General features: G+C 44.1%; 1 protein-coding gene across 1 annotated transcript in view; it reads right to left on the bottom strand.

Moving 5' to 3' along the window:
• Lmcd1 (LIM and cysteine rich domains 1) overlaps window positions 1–19355 on the bottom strand; it is a 61251-nt gene that overhangs the window by 20085 nt on the left and 21811 nt on the right. The window contains exons 2-3 of the mRNA XM_031382832.1: window positions 9366–9454; window positions 1859–2114 (exon numbers count right to left, since the gene is read on the bottom strand). Coding sequence (XP_031238692.1) covers window positions 1859–2114; window positions 9366–9454 — 345 coding nt within the window. The remainder of the gene's footprint in view (window positions 1–1858; window positions 2115–9365; window positions 9455–19355) is intronic.

The raw sequence follows: 19355 nt of genomic DNA, 5'->3' as shown, positions 1-19355 counted from the left end.
TCTAGAATCCATAAACATCAGCTATGCTGAGAGTTAAGGAACAAGCCAAGGACTGTTTCCTGGGATTTGCAGTAGAACACACTTGGGCTCTAGGAGCAGCCCCCAGCCCAAGGCATCTCCTTCCTGACTTTTCTCTTGCTATTAGCTAAGAGCAATAAAAGAGTTTTGTTGTTGTTATTGTTGTTTTTGTTTTTACTTCATCACATTAATCTCTTGTCACTTCCAGGTGACAGCTCCCAGAGTGCTGCATTTAGCAGGATTCTGAGGTAGGTATGAAGGGCTCAGCTGGGAGGCAGATCATTGCTGATGTCAATGGTCACAATGCATGTGAGAAAAGATCATGAGACATGCGACTCAAAAGCCTCAGTGTGCTCCTGTTAAATGGGCTGTGACACACTCCGCCACAGAGTGGCTGTGATACAGAGGGAGTGTCAGACACTCGGAAGACATACATGTAGACTGCTCAGTAGATAACTAGCTTCCTCTTCCTCCTTTCCAAACTCGTGGTCAAAGCCCACTCGAACTTCTTTCCCTTCTTGGAAGCCTGCTTTTAAATAGGCCAACTCTCTTGTTTGCCTTCTCTTCCATTTACCAGCCCTAATGGCCTGGTTAGAATTGGGGTCGAAGCAATCTAGGCTTTGACAGGAGTAGGCATGCATGGAGGTCAGAGATCAAGGCTTGGCTCCACCTAAATCAAATCAGCCTGGCCTCAGACTAGTTGCAGGCTCTCTCTGAGCCTGTCCCCCTATAACAGTGTGTGGCTAAGGCATTGGGACATCACACGAGGCCGTGGTCAAAATACTCTGAGTTTGGTGACCAGTGCACATTAGTACTAGATAAAAGGCATAGGCAAGCTGATGGGTACCAGCTTGGAAGGCTGATAGAGTTCTCTAGCTTTCGTTCTGGTAGGGAAGGATGATGGAGAGCCAGATTCTGTCCCACTTCCAAGATTCAATCAGGCCCGACCACTTGGTAATGAAAACAGAGAGGGGAGGGGTGAGTGAAAAGAGTGTTGACTTGTGCCAGAATTGAGACCAGCCAGCTGCGGGGCAGACAGGGAAGTCTTTGTAGCCAGGAGGGTTTACAAGGCAGCATTCATCATGGCCCTCCGATGGCTGCCCCTGATTAGATGGGGAGCAAATCCGGGGCTTTCACCAGCTGCTTCCTGATACCCTCAGCCAGCTCTTTTTCACTTGATGGCTTGTGTCCCACTGACTTGTGAGCACCACTTGCTGGCTTGAACCCCCTAGGAGCTGAAGGTAGAGGTGATGTCTGAATCCCATGGCATGTCATGGCTCTGCCACTGCACTGATGTCACCCTCTGTGGCCAGCCATCAGCCCCTGCTTCACCTGGACAACTTGCAAAAGCCACTCTCTTATTTTCTTGTTGAGTAAGGGAGTCTGCCTTGCGTGGTGGTGGAGTTCATGGATACTTCAGAGCTATTCCTTCTTTTATCTCAGATCAACAGCCTTCTGTGTCTGAAGAGAAAGGACTCTTCCTCTGTCTCCCCATAGGCTGGTTGAGGGATCCAGATAATTTTGTATGGAAATGAACATCTCGCAGAGATAAAGAACAGTCAGAGAACCATGATAGATTATCCCCAGCTCAGAAGCAAGGAGCCTAAAAACCACAGTGAATGCCCCCCATTATAGAACCAGAAAGCCCTCAAGAGTTTGTATAAATACCTCACTCCATTTTGTAGGTGAGACAAAGTGAGGTCCAGAATCTCTTTGCTTCATCATTACCTGATCCAGGAGTAGAGTTGAAACTACAGCCATTCCTACCTTGTCGATGAATTTCAGGAAACTTAAGAGAGACCAAAAAAATAATCACTCGAGTAGAAGAAGATAGTCTTACCAGTTTCTGGGTGACTCCTGGGGGAGCCCACTCATAGGTGATAGTGTCAAAGGTGGGGTCTTTGCCGGTAGCAATGGGGTTGGTCATGATCATGCGGTTTCTCTTATAGATGCGAATGCCGTCTCCCCCTTTCACCCTGGCAGTGAGAGTGGCGTACTTGGAGTCCATCAGCAGGCGCCCAATCTTCCGATCATCCTCCAGGTCAGAGCTTAGGCAGTGCTCCTCCTGACTGCATTTACAAGACTTGCATATTTTCCTGGGGAACAGTGGAAAGAAGTGAGATCATCCTCCAGAGAAGATGCGCTTCGGCTCAAAACAGCGGCATCTCCTGTTTTGAAATCAAGCACAAACAAAGCTTCACTTTACTAACCTGGAAAGGCTGGCAGTAGAGTGACAGAGCCTTTAGGACAGGGAATGGTATTGAGGTGGCATACCTATCTTTTTCTGTCTAGCTTTGAGGAATTCAGAATGCAAATATCACCTGAGAAGGATATGTCCCATGTTGGTTGTAAACAAAGAGCTGCAGTTTCTTCTTGATGGTTACCATGCCAAATGTTAATTTATTTAAAATGTGTTTGGATTGTGGCCTGAACCTGGCCCCTGACTTTCTTTTTACAAATAAAGTTTTATTGAAATGCAGGAATGATTTTTTTATGTTGTTATTGTTTATTCTTGGTTGCTTGGGGGCTGGAACTGCACAGTTGAGTACTTGCAACAGAGGCCCTCTGACCTGTAAAGCCTAAAATATTTATTACTTGGCCCTTTACAAAAAAATGTATGCTAAGTTCTATGCTCTTAAGAATCATTAAAATTGTCTCCTATGATTCATGAGCCGCCTAAGTTCTGTTCAAAATTCTTCAGCATGCCCACTGAAGTGAGATCGGGTGGGAATTTTTTCAGATTTGTGGACAGAAGCCAGGGGAAGGGAGTGAACTGAGTAAAACCTTCCAGCTGGAGGAGATTGATGTCCCAGGAGGGTGGCTCTGACAGGGGCCCAGGAGGAAAAGATATATTCTGGGGAAATTTCAAGTTCACTTGAAAGCCCCAGTGCCTCTCTCTCTATCTCTGACAATTAATAAAAGAAAGTGTTTGGCTGTTTTGTGTCATGCTGTTAAGGTTTAGAACTCTAGAGAGTTCCGTGGTGTGAGAAGAAAAGTGTTCTTCCCTCCCTTCAAAGGCCTGTCACCAAGGTTTGCTGTGCAGTGTCTCAGACGCCCCAGTGCATGCAATTTAAGAGACTTTAAAAGAAAGTGAGCAATGTTAAGACCAACTGCAGAGATGAGAATGAAGCATCCTGAAAGAGCCCTGCTTGCTTTTACATCAGGCTGTCAGAAGGGTTGTTAGATCATCTTACATCCATGGTCCCTTGACCCTGATCATCTCCCTCAATGGGTGGTTAGCAATGTTGACAGTTTTCATTATTTTGGTTAGGATGCATAATGCCTCTGTCTTCTAGTGGGTAGAAGCATGGGATGTGAACAAAAACATCCTATAGTCCAGCCTCCCTCAGTGAAGCATCATCAGCCCCCAAATTTCAATAGTGTGCATTTGGTATGTGTGTGTGGGGGGCGTTGAAAAGTGCATCCCATTTGAAGAGGAGGTTTAACCGGAACCTTCAAGGAGCTCACAATTAGCATGGCAGAAGGAGAGGGAAGTATAACATGAAGCAGGAGAAGGCTGAACTGCAATAAAGTTATATGGGATATGGGGTATGGCTAGCCTTAACTCACTCCCAAATGTGAAGAGGTCAGACACAGATGAGAGCCTGTGTTCTGTGGTCCGGAGTCTGGAAAACACTGAGGTTAGGAAGGCTAAAATAAGCCCTATTTTTGTTTAGTTTCAGGCTGCGTCTTGTGTGGCACGATAGACAGAATGTTATCTGGGGTGCTTGCATCTCGAGTTCAAGTTTGGTAGGCTGCCAAGCAAGAAGAGTTAAATCTATGACCTGGAGGATTTATAGATCCTCCACGGCACCACAGGAGACAAAGACCTTAAGGGTGTTGCAGAATGTACACGAGAAGCTTTTTCTCTTTGGTCCCACAGAAAGGAGTCCCCTGTAATGTATAAGTGGGCATCTCATTCACAGCCTATTGGATTCTCTTGCCTCCCATTTTGAGAGGCAGGCTACAAGGTTGGTGATGGACAGCGATAATCATTTACACTTGAGGGATGACAAGAGCAGACAGAAGAGCCTAGTGTGTTGGGACACTGGAGAGCCCTGACTATAAGCCTTGTCTGATCCATTTCACCCTCTGATCTCCCTGTACCTCACAAGTAACACTGGATGTGGAGGTTGCTCTGGGATGTTTTGGTTAATGTGGGGTCCCAGGATGCTACCTAAGCTTCTGGGAGTGCAAACCATTTGAGATGGGGAGATGTTAACAAACAGGAGGATGCTCTTTGAGATCTCTTCCCAGCATATTCATGCTCTTTCTGCTGGGTGCACTGCACCACTGCAACAGATGAGGAAGTCACTTTACCCTAACTCTTGTTAGGCACTCACACCATAAGGGACACAGTCATATCCCCAAAGAACCTAAATGTCACCAAAGTGGCAAATTCTCCTCCCTTTGTGGATAACTGGGAATTGTATCCTGTTCTCTATTAGTTAAGTCCACTAGTTGCAGGCTTTCCCTTCTAATCAGGTTGACTAAAGTTCAGTCATTTAAATATCTGTTGTGATTTGAATATGAAATACCCTTCTTTGGCTCAGCTCACATGTTTGGACAACTGGCTCCAGCTAATGGTGGTGTGTGGAAGATTATAAAATTTTAGGGAGTAGAGCTTTGCTGAAGGAAATGTGTCACTGGGGGAGGGCTTTGAAATTTTATAGATGGGCCCCACTTCCTGTTTGCTGTCTCTTCTGGATTGCCCATGCAATACAGTGGGCCAGCCTCATGTCCCTACTGTCATGCCTTTCCCACCAAGATGGACTGCATACTTTGTAGAACTGTGAGCTCCTCAAATTTCTTTTTCTCTTAAAGTTGTTTCTGTTGCTTTATAGCAACAGAAATTAAACTAATACAATATTTTCAACAACCTACTATGGAAACTGGGGAATGCAATAGGATAAAATGGCAACCAACAAATTGGGAAAAGATCTTTACCAATCCTGTATCTGATAGAGGGCTAATATCCAATATATACAAAGAACTCAAGAAGTTAGACTCCAGAGAACCAAATAACCCTATTAAAAAATGGGGTACAGAGCTAAACAAAGAATTCTCAACTGATGAATACCGAATGGCTAAGAAGCACCTAAAGGAATGTTCAACGTCTTTAATCATCAGGGAAATGCCAATCAAAACAACCCTAAGATTCCACCTCACACCAGTCAGAATGGCTAGGATAAAAAACTCAGGTGACAGCAGATGCTGGAGAGGTTGTGGAGAAAGAGGAACACTCCTTCATTGCTGGTGGGATTGCAAGCTGGTACAACCACTCTGGAAATCAGTTTGGTGGTTCCTCTGGAAATTGGACATAGTTCTGGAAGACCCGGCTATTTCACTCCTGGGCATATACCCGGAAGATACTCCAACATGTAATAAGGACACATGCTCCACCATGTTTATAGCAGCCTTATTTATAATAGCCAGAAATTGGAAACAACCCAGATGTCCCTCAACAGAGGAATGGATACAGAAATTGTGGTACATCTATACAATGGAGTACTACTCAGCTATTAAAAACAATGAATTTATGAAATTCTTAGGGACATGGATGGATCTGGAGAATATCATCCTGAGTGAGGTAACCCAATCACAAAAGAACACATATGGTATGCACTCTCTGATAAGTGGTTATTAGCCCAGAAGTTTGGAATACAGGAAGAACAACCCACAAACCACAAGAAACTCAAGAAGAAGGAAGATCAAAATGTGGACATTTTATTCCTTCTTATAAGGGGGAACAAAATACCCACGGAAGGAGTTGCAGAGACTAACTATGGAGCAGAGACTGAAGGAAGGACAATCCAGCCGATATAGCTGTTTCCTGAGAGGCTCTGACAGTACCTGACTAACACAGAAGTAGAGGCTCACAGCCATCCATTGAACTGAGTATAGGGTCCCAACTGAAGGAGTTAGAGAAAGGACCAAAGGAGCTGAAGGGTTTGCAGCCCCTTAGGATGAACAACAATATGAACTAACTAGTACTCTCAGAGCTCCCAGGGACTCAACCACCAACCAAGGAGTACACATGGTGGGACTGATTGTTCTGGCAGCATGTGTATAGTAGAGGATTGCAAAGTCGATCATCAATGGGAGGAGAGGCCCTTGGCCCTGTGAAGGTTCTATGCCGCTGTGTAAGGGAATGCCAGGGCCAATAAGTGGGAGAGGGCGGGGTGGCAAGCAGGGGGGAGGGGGAGGGGACAGGGGTTTGGTTTTGTTTGTTTGTTTGTTTTTGAGGGGAAACTGGGAAAGGAGAAATCATATGACATGTAAATAAAGAAAATATCTAATAAAATTTAAAAAAAATAAAACTGGGACATGAAGTTATGTGGAAAGTGTGTCCCCCCTTGAGATGCTGTGACATTACCACATCAACATTGTTGGATTTAAGCTCCTAGTATGGCCAAGTGCAAAATGGCATGTTCTATGTTGGACCTCCAAATACAATATTTGCTGTTCAAGAAATTCACTTGGTTTAAAAACCACGGGCATGGTGATAAGGAAACATAGGGCTTAAAACAACACAAAGAGACTTCTGCTCCAAAGAAGCATGAGGGACAGGGCCAGACTTGTTCTGCCTCCATAAACAACCAGACAAACAAACCGCAAACATGACAGGACCCACTTAGGATGCTGGGTAGCAGCAGCCCAAGATTGAGCCTTGCTGAGGGAACATTCACTCTCCTTCTCAGGTACAGAGACTATCTAGCTGTCCACAAAGACATTAAAGAGATTCCTCAATAGTGTCTGGGACCCTGATGGAAGAAAGATTAGGACCAGTAGAGTTGACAGGATAGCTAAGTTAACTTCCCTCAAGGCCACACAGTCTGATTAAATGGTTAAAAAAGGAATGGATGGACCTTGCTGCTGGAAACAAGTGCAGGGGGAAGTTTTTTAGTGGATAAAGGACTGGGTTGGGTGACTTGCTAGGTCCCTCCTCTATGGCTGAGGTCTGTCAGGAAACGGAGTCAAGGAATGGGTTAGAGCTACAAAAGCTCACAACCCACCATAGTGCAGATCTTTAAGAGCTAGAGGCTATGTTTCCTCTAAGCCTAAGTTCAAACCATACCATTTAGTAAATTCATCCCAATTACTCACCAGGTTTGCAAAAAAAAAAAAAAAATCTAATGTATAATATTTCTATTTCAATATAGAAGGGTTTGCTCATTATTAAGTAGGTTGATTTCTTTTGAGATTAAGGGCTCCTGTATGGCACATATTTTTCATCTGCAATCTCATCATAGATGTCAACATCTTAAGAAACGCCTGGGGAATTTTGATCCATATTCAATGCTCAAGCAATAGTAAGACACTAAGAACAAAAGCTCTTAGTTTGCTACTGCATTCTATGGAGTACATCCTCCCACTCTGTGGCGGCAGAGGCAGTCACCAGGTTATGCCCTGCACAGCACAACTCTAGAGCTGCCGTCCACAATGATGCTGCTGTGAAGATTTCTGGGCCATTCTGTTTATTGGCAGCCTCCACATTGTTTCAGAGACCTCAGTGATAAAAAGGAAAGGCAAATTCCAGAACTCTAGCTTGACTGGGCACTCCTAATATACAGATGTGAATTACAGGCCCGGATCTTCTTGTACTGTGGACAGAATGCTGTTGACTGTGTGTGTATGTGTATGTGTGTATGTATGTGTGTGTGTGTGGTATGGTGTGGTGTGTGGTGTGTGTGTGTGTGTGATGTGGTGTGGTATGGTATGTGTGTGTGTGGTGTGGTGTATGTTTGTGTGTGTGTGTGTGTGTGTGTGTGTGAGGTAGGGAGAGAGAGAGAAAGAAAGAAAGAGAGAGAACGTGTGGTGTGTGTGTGAGAGAGAGAGAGGTAGAGAGAGAGAGAGAAAGAAAGAGAGAGAACGTGTGTGTGGTATGGTGTGGTGTATGTTTGTATGTGGTGTGGTGTACGTTTGTGTGTGTGTGTGTGTGAGGTAGAGAGAGAGAGAAAGAAAGAAAGAGAAAGAGAGAATGTGTGTGTGGTATGGTTTGGTGTGGTGTGTGTGATGTGGTGTGGTGTGTGTGTGTGTGTGTGTGAGAGAGAGGTAGAGAGAGAGAGAGAGAAAGAAAGAGAAAGAGAGAACGTGTGTGTGGTATGGTGTGGTATGTGTATGTGTGTGTGGTGTGGTGTATGTTTGTGTGTAGTGTAGTGTATATTTGTGTGTATGTGTGAGAGAGGTAGAGAGAGAGAGAAAGAAAGAAAACGAGAACGTGTGTGTGGTATGGTGTGGTGTGTGTATGTGTGTGTGTGGTGTGGTGTATGTCTGTGTGTAGTGTGGTGTATGTGTGTGTGTGTGTGTGTGTGTGTGTGTGCATGCATATGTGGATGTGTACAAAGTCAGAGGACAACTTTTGGTGTCATTTCTCAGGTCTCTCATTGCTCCAGCAGTTGCAATGAAGGTTATGCTGGAATTTGACTGTGGCATGAAGTCTAGCCTGGGTGGTCAGCAAGCCCTAGGGATCCTCCTGTCTTTGTTTCCTCAGAGACATTTGAGTTTGGGGAAAGGAAATCAAGTTCTTATGTTTGCAAGTCAAACTCTTTACCAACAGAGCTGTCTTCCCCAGATCTACCTTTGACCTCTATTTTAAGAGCCATGCCTTGGTTAAAACCCACCCCAGAGATGCTGCTGAGGTAAGAGCAAGGCCATCTTCAGATCCGAGAGGAGACAGTCCTTCCCTAAAGGCATCCTAAAGTGCATCTTCCCATAGCCATCTGTTGTGGCTTGTATGTAAAATCTCTCCAACAGGCTTATATGTTTGAATACTTGGTCCCAGCTGGTTGCTGTTTTATATGGTGATAGAAACGTTAAGAGGTGGAGCCTTGCTGGAAGAACTGGGTCCATGGGAGTGGGGCCATGGGGTTTTCATAGGCCAGCTCTACTTCCTATCTGGCCTCTGCACCCAGTTCCACTAAGATGTGAGGAGTACCAACTGCATATTCCCGTCGTCATGGATCCTCCTCTTTTCCATGGCTGATGGTATCTCCTCTAATTGCGAGCCAGAAGAAACCCTTGCTTCCTGAAGCTACTTCTGGTTAGATGTTTAGCTATATCAAAACAAGCAAACCAACACAGCAAAACAAAGCAAAACAAGGGTATAATCCTTGCTGGACCAGATAGCATCTACCTTGACATGGTTTATGAAGTGCAAAGTGTTTTTCCTTATGCTCCTCAAGACCTTTTCAACATCCACTCATTCCTGACTTAGGACAAGCAGGAAGGCTTTCATTCCCCAGCTGCCCTTCCTACACCGTCTCAGCAGAGAGAACCACCCACATGTTTGGAAAGGACAGTCAAGAAACAACAGCAGACAGAGTCTCCTTGACCAAATCCATTACCTCCACGAATGAGGCTCGAAGCCGGAGCACATTCCCTTGCACCGCAGACAAGCCACTCCTCTTGCCGACTGCTGCTGGCCCAGGGACATCTGGAAAAGGAGACAGAGAGAGGGTGTTTTCCTTCACACTGACCTCTGGGAGACTTGGCATAACAGCAAAGGGACTGTGTGGGGGCTCAAAGGGCTCCTGATCAATATGCTGCCACTCACTGTTTACTGGGAACAGAGAAGAACATCCGGGAATGGGGCCATCAGCGGCAAGTGTTGAAGGGTGGGGCCCTTCCTAATAAAAGCTCAATTGGGGCTCTAGGGCTCAACGCCTGGCTCCATGGCTGTCTCCAAATGCCAGGGCCGTCTGGAAAGACTTGTGTGAGGGGTCATCCGCTCTTCTCCACACCTTCACTCATTCCTTTATCTATCACTGGAACGGAATCTTCTAGAGTGTCTCTCCCCCCACCCCATTGCCTTCTGATTTATTGGTAGGATGTGACTGAACCAACACTACGAGCACATACAAAGGAACAGGCTCCCAGACATTTATGACTCTGAGAAAGACTTAAATATTTTGCTAATGTACCAAAAACAACCCCTCAAGCATTTGAAATTTCCTTTGGAGGCAGGGCAGCACACAAGGCTGGTTTTGTTATTCATTACAAGCCCTGAGAAACAGACATGTATCTTGCTGCCATTGATGCTGGGAGGTTAGATTCAGTAGCTCTCCTGGGGTCCTTGAACCATCCACCTTATGCACAAGCACACAAGAAGTGCAAAAAAAAAAAAAAAAAAAACCTCAAAGCCTGACCTCGGCTCCTTTTCATTAGACTGGCCTTTAACAGAATTCCCAGAAATGTACTACGTTAGAATCGGAGAGGTGGAGGGTTAGTGATGGATCTGTAGGCAGAGAAACTTAACCTTGCTTTCTCCTGGGGCTAAGGGAAGGGAAGACCTCATAGAGGTGTGTGTACCATCTCATCAGAAGCAGGGCTCACCCAGCTAGAAATGGAAAGAACAAGCCGCTCGTTTTAACAAAGGCATGGATGATGGCATAGCATTTATTCACCATCTACCCTGTACCATGCACAGGGGCTTTAGCATTAGACTCTGCGCCCTAAAGGATACACAAGCCAGGGCCGTAGAGACAGAAGCTCATGCTTTTCACTCAATTTTCCAAACAGCTGCTGAGTAACAGCAAGGGCTGGGCTGTGGATCCAGACTGCCAGTCTAGCTATGCTAACTGCTATGATTTGGGCATAAATGACAGAAGTATGGAAGAAGGTGTCTGTTAATAAATCCTTATGGGAGGACCAAGTAGGTCACCTGGGGGATGTAGACTGTGCAGGCTGAATAGACAGAAAGTGGAGAGAAGAGAAGCCTGGCAGGGGAAAGAGACTCGGAAAAGAACCAATGGTAGAGTATATTCTGTGGTGTGGCAATCTGAGTGTGCTTTTGTGGACATTTCTGGTTCACTCTGAGATGTGTGTGTGCGTGTATGCATGTGTGTGTGTGTGTGTGTGTATGTGTGTGTGTATGTGTGTATGTGAATTTCAGAGGACCAAGATGGGTATTGTTTCTCCTCAGGCACAACCCACATTGTTTGTTTGAAATGATCTTACCCTGTCCTGAACTAACCAAGCCAGCTGAGGTGTCTGACTACTGAGCCCAGCAGATCTGCCTGTTTCTATCTCTCCAGCTCTGGTGTTACCAGCATGTAGCATCACACTGGCTTTTGTTTATGTGGGGTCTGGGGAGAAAACTCAGGTTCTAATGCTTGTAAGGTAAGAATTTCAGTGACTTTTCTATAGCCCTCTGTTTGGTTTGGTTTTAAAAGGTGTGTGAATGCACGCATGTGTGTGTTGGGCGGGACCTGGTGTAGCTTGTAAGTGAACCTATCCTCATTGCCAGTGTTAGGATTCTTTATCACGCACCCAAATCTCCCTGCAGAGATGTGTAGCACCACCCCCCTCACTTGGTGACTACTGTTAGCAGTGCAGTTACAAACCTGCTTTCTAATTTATATGCACCGGAAGCGACAGTCTAGTGGCAGGTGTTCAGAGGAAAGGGTGTTTATATTTGTGTCTGATTAGTACTAGAATCGTGTTATCCTGTCCCCTGCTGAAATGGATCTTATTATGTGATCTATCCTGGCCCCAGACCTGAGATCCTCCTGCCTTAGCCCCTCCAGGGTTAAGATTACAGATCTTTGCTAAGTGTGAAAACTGAGATAGCTCAGGGCACACTAACCATCTCTCTGATCTGGGGGCCGTGCTCCATAGAGAGAGCTTTGGTCATTAAAGCTGTTGGCCTGTATCTCTTCTGGCATCTACCTCCTCCCCTCCTTGAATTATACCAGTTAAAATAAAGCAATCTTTCCACACTTAATATTTGAGCGATTCCAAGTTTACTTAATTTGAGAATAAGGCTTCACTGTTGGAGTATTTCAGGTACCCCCAGGGGCCTGGAAACAAGGCATCTTCGAGGAAGCATTTCGTAAGTGGCCCAGCTCGTCTGAGCAGAATTGCTCTTCTAATGAGGGGCTATTTAACCTTCCTTCTGGAAGGGGGATAGTTTTAAGGATTGATCAGGAGTTGAGCCTCAGTGTGGCTGCTGGCTGCTGTTTGACTGAGAAACAGTGATGTAAGACTGAGCTGTTCTTCAGCGTGTCAGCCTATGATGTGGGGACCATCCTCACTGTGCTGGGTCTGGCATTTATCAGCTAATGTGTGTGACTGGATGCAAGCCATTGTTCTGCCTAGATTAGGTTTCTGCTTTGTAAAACTAGAAAACCACCTGGGTGGGGCTGTCTGGCTTGTGTTCCCCGCAGTACTCATTTGTGAGATGTTACAGAGATGTTAGAATAGCAGCAGGCTGGAAGTGAGGAGTCCATGGCCGAGTACAAACGGTGGGCCGGATATGCAAAGGCTTCTGACCTTCAAAGGCGCCAGCTTGTGCTAGATACAAGAGAGTAGGGGAGTGGGTCCCTATTTCAGGGAGAAGGGCCCTGGTGGGGGGTCAGGCTGGACTGGGTTTTAATAACACTTTAGTCTCTCTCTTAATATACAGGGCCAATGTCTGGGCTTGTCACATCCCTCTCTTCCCGACTCACTGGGATAATAGAAATCCAACCGGCTTCACGGAGTTGCTAAGAAGGTTAATTGAGAAGCTACAAGGGAAGGATTTAGCACACAATTATTATGCACTGGGTACTTGCTCTTGTCTTTAGATCCTGTGAAAGAAAGACAGTTTGAAAGACCTTGAATTAGTCATTCTTTCATTGTCCTTGGGGACTTCTGGGGAACCCTTTTAGGAAGGGCATACCCTATGATTTTTACTTTCTTCCTTATCTATTTGTTGTCTCTCTGATTAGATTTAAAAGTAAAAGACAAAACAAAACAAAACAAAATAAAACCTAAGACCGACCCGTGCTCCATGCTTCATGATTAACTCATTAAGCAAGGCTGATTCTAGCCTTTGTCCTTGAGAAACTCTTGGCTTTGTTTGGTTTTCTATTAACTAAATTTGCTTGTTGACTGTCTCAGACATGTATAGTAAATACACTGTGATTTCTCTCCCCGCCTCGCCTCTCTCATCTCCCCTCCAAATGAGTCAAACCATTCTCCTTCCCTATAAATCTGTTTCTTACATCACATCATTTCGTTTTGTGACCTACTGAGTTTCAACCAGAGTTTACGTGTGTAACCATGGTTTGGAGCTACCCATTGAAGCCCAGTTGATATATAACAGGGACCCACTACTTCTAGGTTCTATCAGTAGCTGCTGGTTCAGAAAGAGGGTCAGGGCTCTATGAGCCCCTCTCCAATCCATAACTGATCACAGTCAGGTTAGTCTTATGGAGGCTCAGAGCAGGTAGGTACTGCTGTGTCAGACCTGATAAACTCTTTCAGCAAAGCTGAAAGGTTTCTTCCTAACCAAGAAAGGCTACTATATTTAGGCAAATGATGATGGAAGGGCCACATCCTTGGGCCACATAGTTATAGTTGTATAAGTATAGGAAGCAGAACTTAGCTTCCAGCCTGTTAGTGGGCCAGTCTTCATAAGTAAAAAAAAAGTTCTTAGAAAAGAAAAATAAATGGCCTTTCAAGGAAGAGTTACATTTAGGGAGTCAGGTCATGCATGCAACTCGTTTCCTGGCTGACTGTCTGACACAGTAAACAGTCACTTGTTCAGAACATGTCACTCACTGGAGCCAGGCAGACCCAAGTATCTTCAACACAGAGAAAATGATGACCTTGTTGACTAAGGAGTAGGGAGGGGAATTAGCCAGAAGCAGAGCTCCAAACAAGATCCTCTGGTTTATAAACAGTACACTTCTCTCATGTAGATATTGTTGACAGATGGCACAGCCTCTCCCAGTAGCTGAGAATAGAAGCTTAAGGGAACCATCACTCTAACAAAGGTTTCTTAGAATGCAGTGTCTAATCTGTTGTTTTCTTTGGAGTGGAAGAAAATGCATTTGGACAATAGGTTTTGGCTCTGGTGTGGTAGGATTTGGTACATGTAATGTAATGTCTTGGAACTGAATCCTTCATTTCTTTAAAGGATTTTGGTCAGTCTGGTAGTTACTGATGGTGTAAGAAGCAAGAGACAGCCTAGGGACTTTAGTCTCTTTTAAGTATTTTCTTTCTTGGTGAACTCCTAGGGGAAATCTCTCCCTTGTTCTCTCTCTGTCTCTCTCTGCCTCTCTCTGTCTCTCTGTCTCTCTGTCTCTCTGTCTCTCTCTCTCTGTATCTGTGTGTGTGTGCGTGCATGCATGCATGTGTGTGTGTGTGTGTGTGTGTGTGTGTACATGTGGAGGCCAGAGGTTGACATTGAGTACTTTGCTCTATTGCTCTCTACCTTATTCTCCGAGACACTGTCTATCACTAAACCAGTAGTTCCCTAATTCAGCTGGCTGTCTGATTATTGATTTCTGGGGGTCCTCCACTCCTTGCCCCACAGCAGAATTGCATCACCACTCTTCACCGCCTGGCTTTTATGCAAGTGCTGATGATGCAAACGTAAGCTCTCGTGCTTGGTATTTTATGGACTGCACCATCTCCCTTACCTGCCAGGAACTGTCTCAGTGACAAATCATCACCAAGAACAATATAGGGTTGAGAAGACTAGTAATATAAAGGGGAGACTGTAATGTGGAGTTCAGGATGAATGTGGGAATTAGAAAAGTGATATCCTGCTCATTCTCTTCTTGTGGGACTCATGTAAAATAAAGAAGTTGCTTATAAAATGAGATACATATGTACCATTGTTTAAAATATTATTGAAATTTTGGAAATATGGCATAAAGATGGCCAATGTATTCTTTCAATGCTATATAATGACAGGAAGACACTGAGTACTGGCTCTCCTGCCTCCTGTATCATTCAGAGATAGCTATTTCACTCAGTGCTAAGACTTAGTGGCCCTGCATGTTGTCTTGCAGTTCCTGGTCTTGGGAGACATAAATAATATCTCTGTTTTTGAAACTTTCATCACTAAGATTAGGATTTATTGCCTTGGAAGGCATCCACGCAACAATAAGTTTTGTGATTGGTCATCCTTATTGTCCTAACATTAAATTACCTACGAAGACTTGGTACCATAAAGGGTTCTGATCTGGTCCCAATATTTTATAGGTTCTTTCATTTATGAGTAGGAAAATATCTTGATCATGTGACAGTCATGATCTTACCATTTGACAGTAGTTTGTTAGTGCTAGCACATGCCCTGTGACTATCCTGGGTGCTTCCTGAGGTAATATCTTTCAATCAGATGTTACACTCTATCTGAATGGAACTTTTACAGACAGTCTTATAAACCTAAGTGACTGAGGATTACCAGTTAACTTATTAGGTTACCTCAGTCAAACTCATAGGAATTCTAGAGGTGAACAGGGAGTGAAGATGGAGATAAGTGGAGCAGGGTGAAGTCATGAGATGGTCCAGAAAGAGCCAGTATTACATTCTGGAAATAAAACAATCCTAAAACCATCCCACTACTATAAATACCATGATAATAATAGCTTTATGGTTCACCAAGTGATTCCACTTCCTTAGTCATTCTTTCTGTTAACAATTAGGGTCAACCTTTGAAGACTGTTATTATTTCTGGTCAACAGATGAAGAACAACTTCCTCATGCATTGTGTCCCTCTAGAGGAGGAAGGGGCTTCTAAATCTACCCCCCATATGATACTCTGTTTTTCCCAATGACCACGGATGAAGCTAACATTGAATGGTACTCCTTTGTTCCAGGTAAATGCTTAGCACTTACTTACTATACTACTTCATGTAAGAGTTCTGCCAACCCTATCAAAGGGATCCTTTTTATTACTTTTATGTTAATACTGAGGTCCAGACATGTTAAGCCTCTTCTGGAAGATCCAAGAGTATAAGTGACTGAGCCATGATGTTGTACTAGGTAGGTTTTGTTTTATGTGTACCTTTAGCCAATCTGCTATGGAGAATTCCATCACAAATACTGCCTTTTACACATCAGGTCACATCTCTTATCTTATTTAATCTTTATAATGATCCCAGGAGAAAGATGCTTTCCATTTTGTCCATGAGGAAAACAAATCCATATAACCGCCTCCTGAGACATGGTTCACACTTGGATTGTAAGAATCCAGGTCTAACTCTCTACCGTATCAGAAGTCTCCAGACTCCAGGCAACTTCAATTGAAGGTGTCCTTGATTCTGGGAATCTGGGTATAAAAAGGAAGGAATGCATGTCTGTTTGATCATGAAGTTCTAGGAAGGTTTGAGTAATGAGCAATAGGATAGGGTTTCTTGACTTCAGGATTTCTACTGCCAGCTCATGTTGTGATCAGTAAACCAAAAGATGTTCAAGATAACAGATAGACTTCAAGAACAGAAGAGAAGGTAACAGTCAGAGGAAGTGGATCAGAACCATGGAACACATATATTCTGCCCTTTCCTAGGAGCCTGGAAAAATTCCAGGTTGTTAATACTTCATACAGCATCATGGAGCTGGAGCTTGATATTGGACCCAAATGGTGGAGAGGTAAAAAAAAAAAAAAAACTTCCTCCTTACCAAGAAGGAAGTAATTTCTAGGTTTACTCACAACTCTCAGGCTCCCAGGAGGTCAATGTGGTTCATTACACAAATTTAAATATATCCATTTCCATTTCCATTTTCTGTTCCTGCTCAAGTTCTTTTTCTAGTTACCTGCGCCTCTAGAAATCCTCAATGTATAGTCTAAGATTCCACCCCCTCATATTTATTTAACCCTCAGAGACCTTCAAGCTTACAAGTGGTTTGGCTAGAGGTTCCATGTTCCTATAATATACAGAACTAACAGCAGTTTTAATAAGTATTGTTATTCTTCATTACCTATGCATACTATAGCCATGGATTCAACCAATCTTGGATAAAAAATATTGGATAGAGGGCTTTATGAGATGGCTCAATGGTTAAGAGGCAGCCTTTTCTTCCAAAGTTTCAATAACCAGAATCTACATGGAGGGTAATAATCATATGTAACTTTAGTTCCAAGAGATCTGAAGCCCTTTCTGGCCTTTAAGGGTATTGTGCACACATGGGGCATAGGGATACACATAGGCAAAACACCTATATATGTAATAAATAACCCCAGTGCTGAAAGAGGGGAAGATCTGTTGGATCCCAGGAGGCTTTCTGGCTGTCCAGGCAAGTCAAAATGGTAAGCTCTAGGTTTAGTGAGAGACCCTATCTCAAAAACTAAGGTCAAAAGTAATAGAGAAAGACAAGTCAGTGTACCCATGCTCCCATTAATCCCTACACACACATACCTATAACACATATGGATACACACACACACACACATATGCATATGTGCACACCCATATTTCTGAGCTGAAGATCCAGTTTACAGAAGGCCCTGAGTCCTAGTCCAGCATCATATACAGGTGTTGTTGCACATGCCGAAAACCTTGGCACTCAAGAGGTAGGAGCAGGAGGATCAGAAGTTCAATGTCATTCTGAGGCACAAAAGGACTTTGAGACCAACCTGAGCTAGATACTTTGTCTCAAAAATAATAAAGTAATATTTGGGATGCAAGAATTTCCCCACATTATGAGAAGCAGCATCTGACTCCGCACAAATGTAGCTGGTTCACAGAATGATTTCAACACATACAAGACAACTGAAGAAGAGGGAAAACAGGCTTTCCCCAGAAGCCCAAGTCAGGCATGGCAACCACCAGCTTTGTCATCTACCAGCTGTGATCCTAATCTGCTACTTCAAATAAGATTTTAAGAAACAACACACAAAGTTTTCCACCCATAGAATTCTGAGTACTAGATCAACAGGGCTAATCTCAGTTTGTTTAGTCTGTAATGTTTCAGCCTCACTACACAGTTCAGTGAAAGGATATCAGGATTGAAGGGACTTATTCTTGTCCATGCTTATCTCAGTGAGAACTCAAAATGATAGGAGCCCATGCTTGCACACCGGGGAAGAGAGAGGAAGAGGAGAAGGAGGAAGGGATAGGGAGGAAGGGAGAGAGGGAGGGAAGGGGAGAGGGAGGGAGAGAGGGTGAAAGGGAGGAAGGGGAAGACAGAGATAGAGAAAAAGACACAGAAATAGGGAGAGAAGGAAAGAGGGAGAGTGGGGGAGAGGGAGAGAGGAGGAAAGGGGGAGAGGGAAAGAGGAAGAGAGGGGGAGATCGGGGAGGGAGGAGACTGATGCAAAGAAGGCCCATAATGCCTGTTATGTGTCCCATAACAACAACAAAGTCTTTGGCACTGTCTGTGTAAGGTTCAGCACAGTTCTAGGAGGTACAATGTACAGTCATTTCTATGGTTTTCTTCCCTGTCATGGTGGAGAATTTTGGTCAGAGAGCCACTCATATAAGGGGAAGGAAGCAGAAATTTCTATGCATCCTCTTGTCTACTGTCTTGTTCTGAGACAGTTACTTCAAAGCCTTTTGACCAGTGGAACCCTCTAGAATACACCTTGTACTTGTTCCATATTTGGGAAAATGGGATTATTTTGGCCATGGCCTAAAGCTTTCTCTTGGGGATTTCCCAGAACCTGGGGATGTGAGTGAGGAACAAAGCAGAAGATGAACAGAGAGCAACAGTTTTTAATTTGACAGTGGAAAAGGTAAGATCGAGAGAATTTATTTTGCAATGCATTAGGCAAAAAAATAATTCATATGCAAATGAACACTATCACGTATACTAGTCTATCCCCACATCCCTAGGTACCCTGCCCTTGGTCGGCTTCCATGGGGCACAGGAGGTCTGCCCGAGGAAGAACTGGCCAGTTCTTCAGAAAAGAGCAACTCCGTACTTAGAATATAAACAATGTGCTGTGGATGGCTTTATCGTCATCTACTACTACTACTACTACTACTACTACTACTACTACTACTACTACTACTACTACTAGTTATAGCTAGTAAAAAGCTTTAGGCCATGGCCAAAATAATCCCATTTTCCCAAATATGGAACAAGTACAGGGTGTATTCTAGAGGGTTCCACTGGTCAAAAGGCTTTGAAGTAACTGTCTCAGAATAAGACAATAGACAAGAGGATGCATAGAAATTTCTGCTTCCTTCCCCTTATATGAGTGGCTACTACTACTACTACTACTAGTAGTAGTAGTAGTAGTAGTAGTCCTTTTCCTGCTCCTGCTCTACTACTACTACTACTACTATGGGTCTTGAACTTTGGAGGTAGCTTGCTTCTTTTTTCCATGTTTGGGACACTTCACAGAATGGAAGCCCAGACCTTTGTCAAGGTCCAGAGGTTCTTATGTAGAAGAATGAGAGAAGCCTTCTCAGCCAGATCATTTTCCCCAAACACTATACTTCTTAAGAAAATAATACAAAGCTGTGGTTCACCATGCAGCTTGCAGAGATGGAGCTCATATGAGGCCAGGTATGTTGTCTCCTTCTAGATGGACCTCTTATGCTCTTATGCCTAGAGCTGGGGAGGTGTGGGGGCCACCGTTAGCCTCAGGAAGGGCAGGGTTCTTAGTCAGTGGCAGC

The sequence above is a fragment of the Mastomys coucha genome, unplaced genomic scaffold, assembly GCF_008632895.1.
Source record: "Mastomys coucha isolate ucsf_1 unplaced genomic scaffold, UCSF_Mcou_1 pScaffold20, whole genome shotgun sequence".
Taxonomy (NCBI): domain Eukaryota; kingdom Metazoa; phylum Chordata; class Mammalia; order Rodentia; family Muridae; genus Mastomys; species Mastomys coucha.
This window is presented reverse-complemented; position numbering and strand designations above follow the sequence as displayed.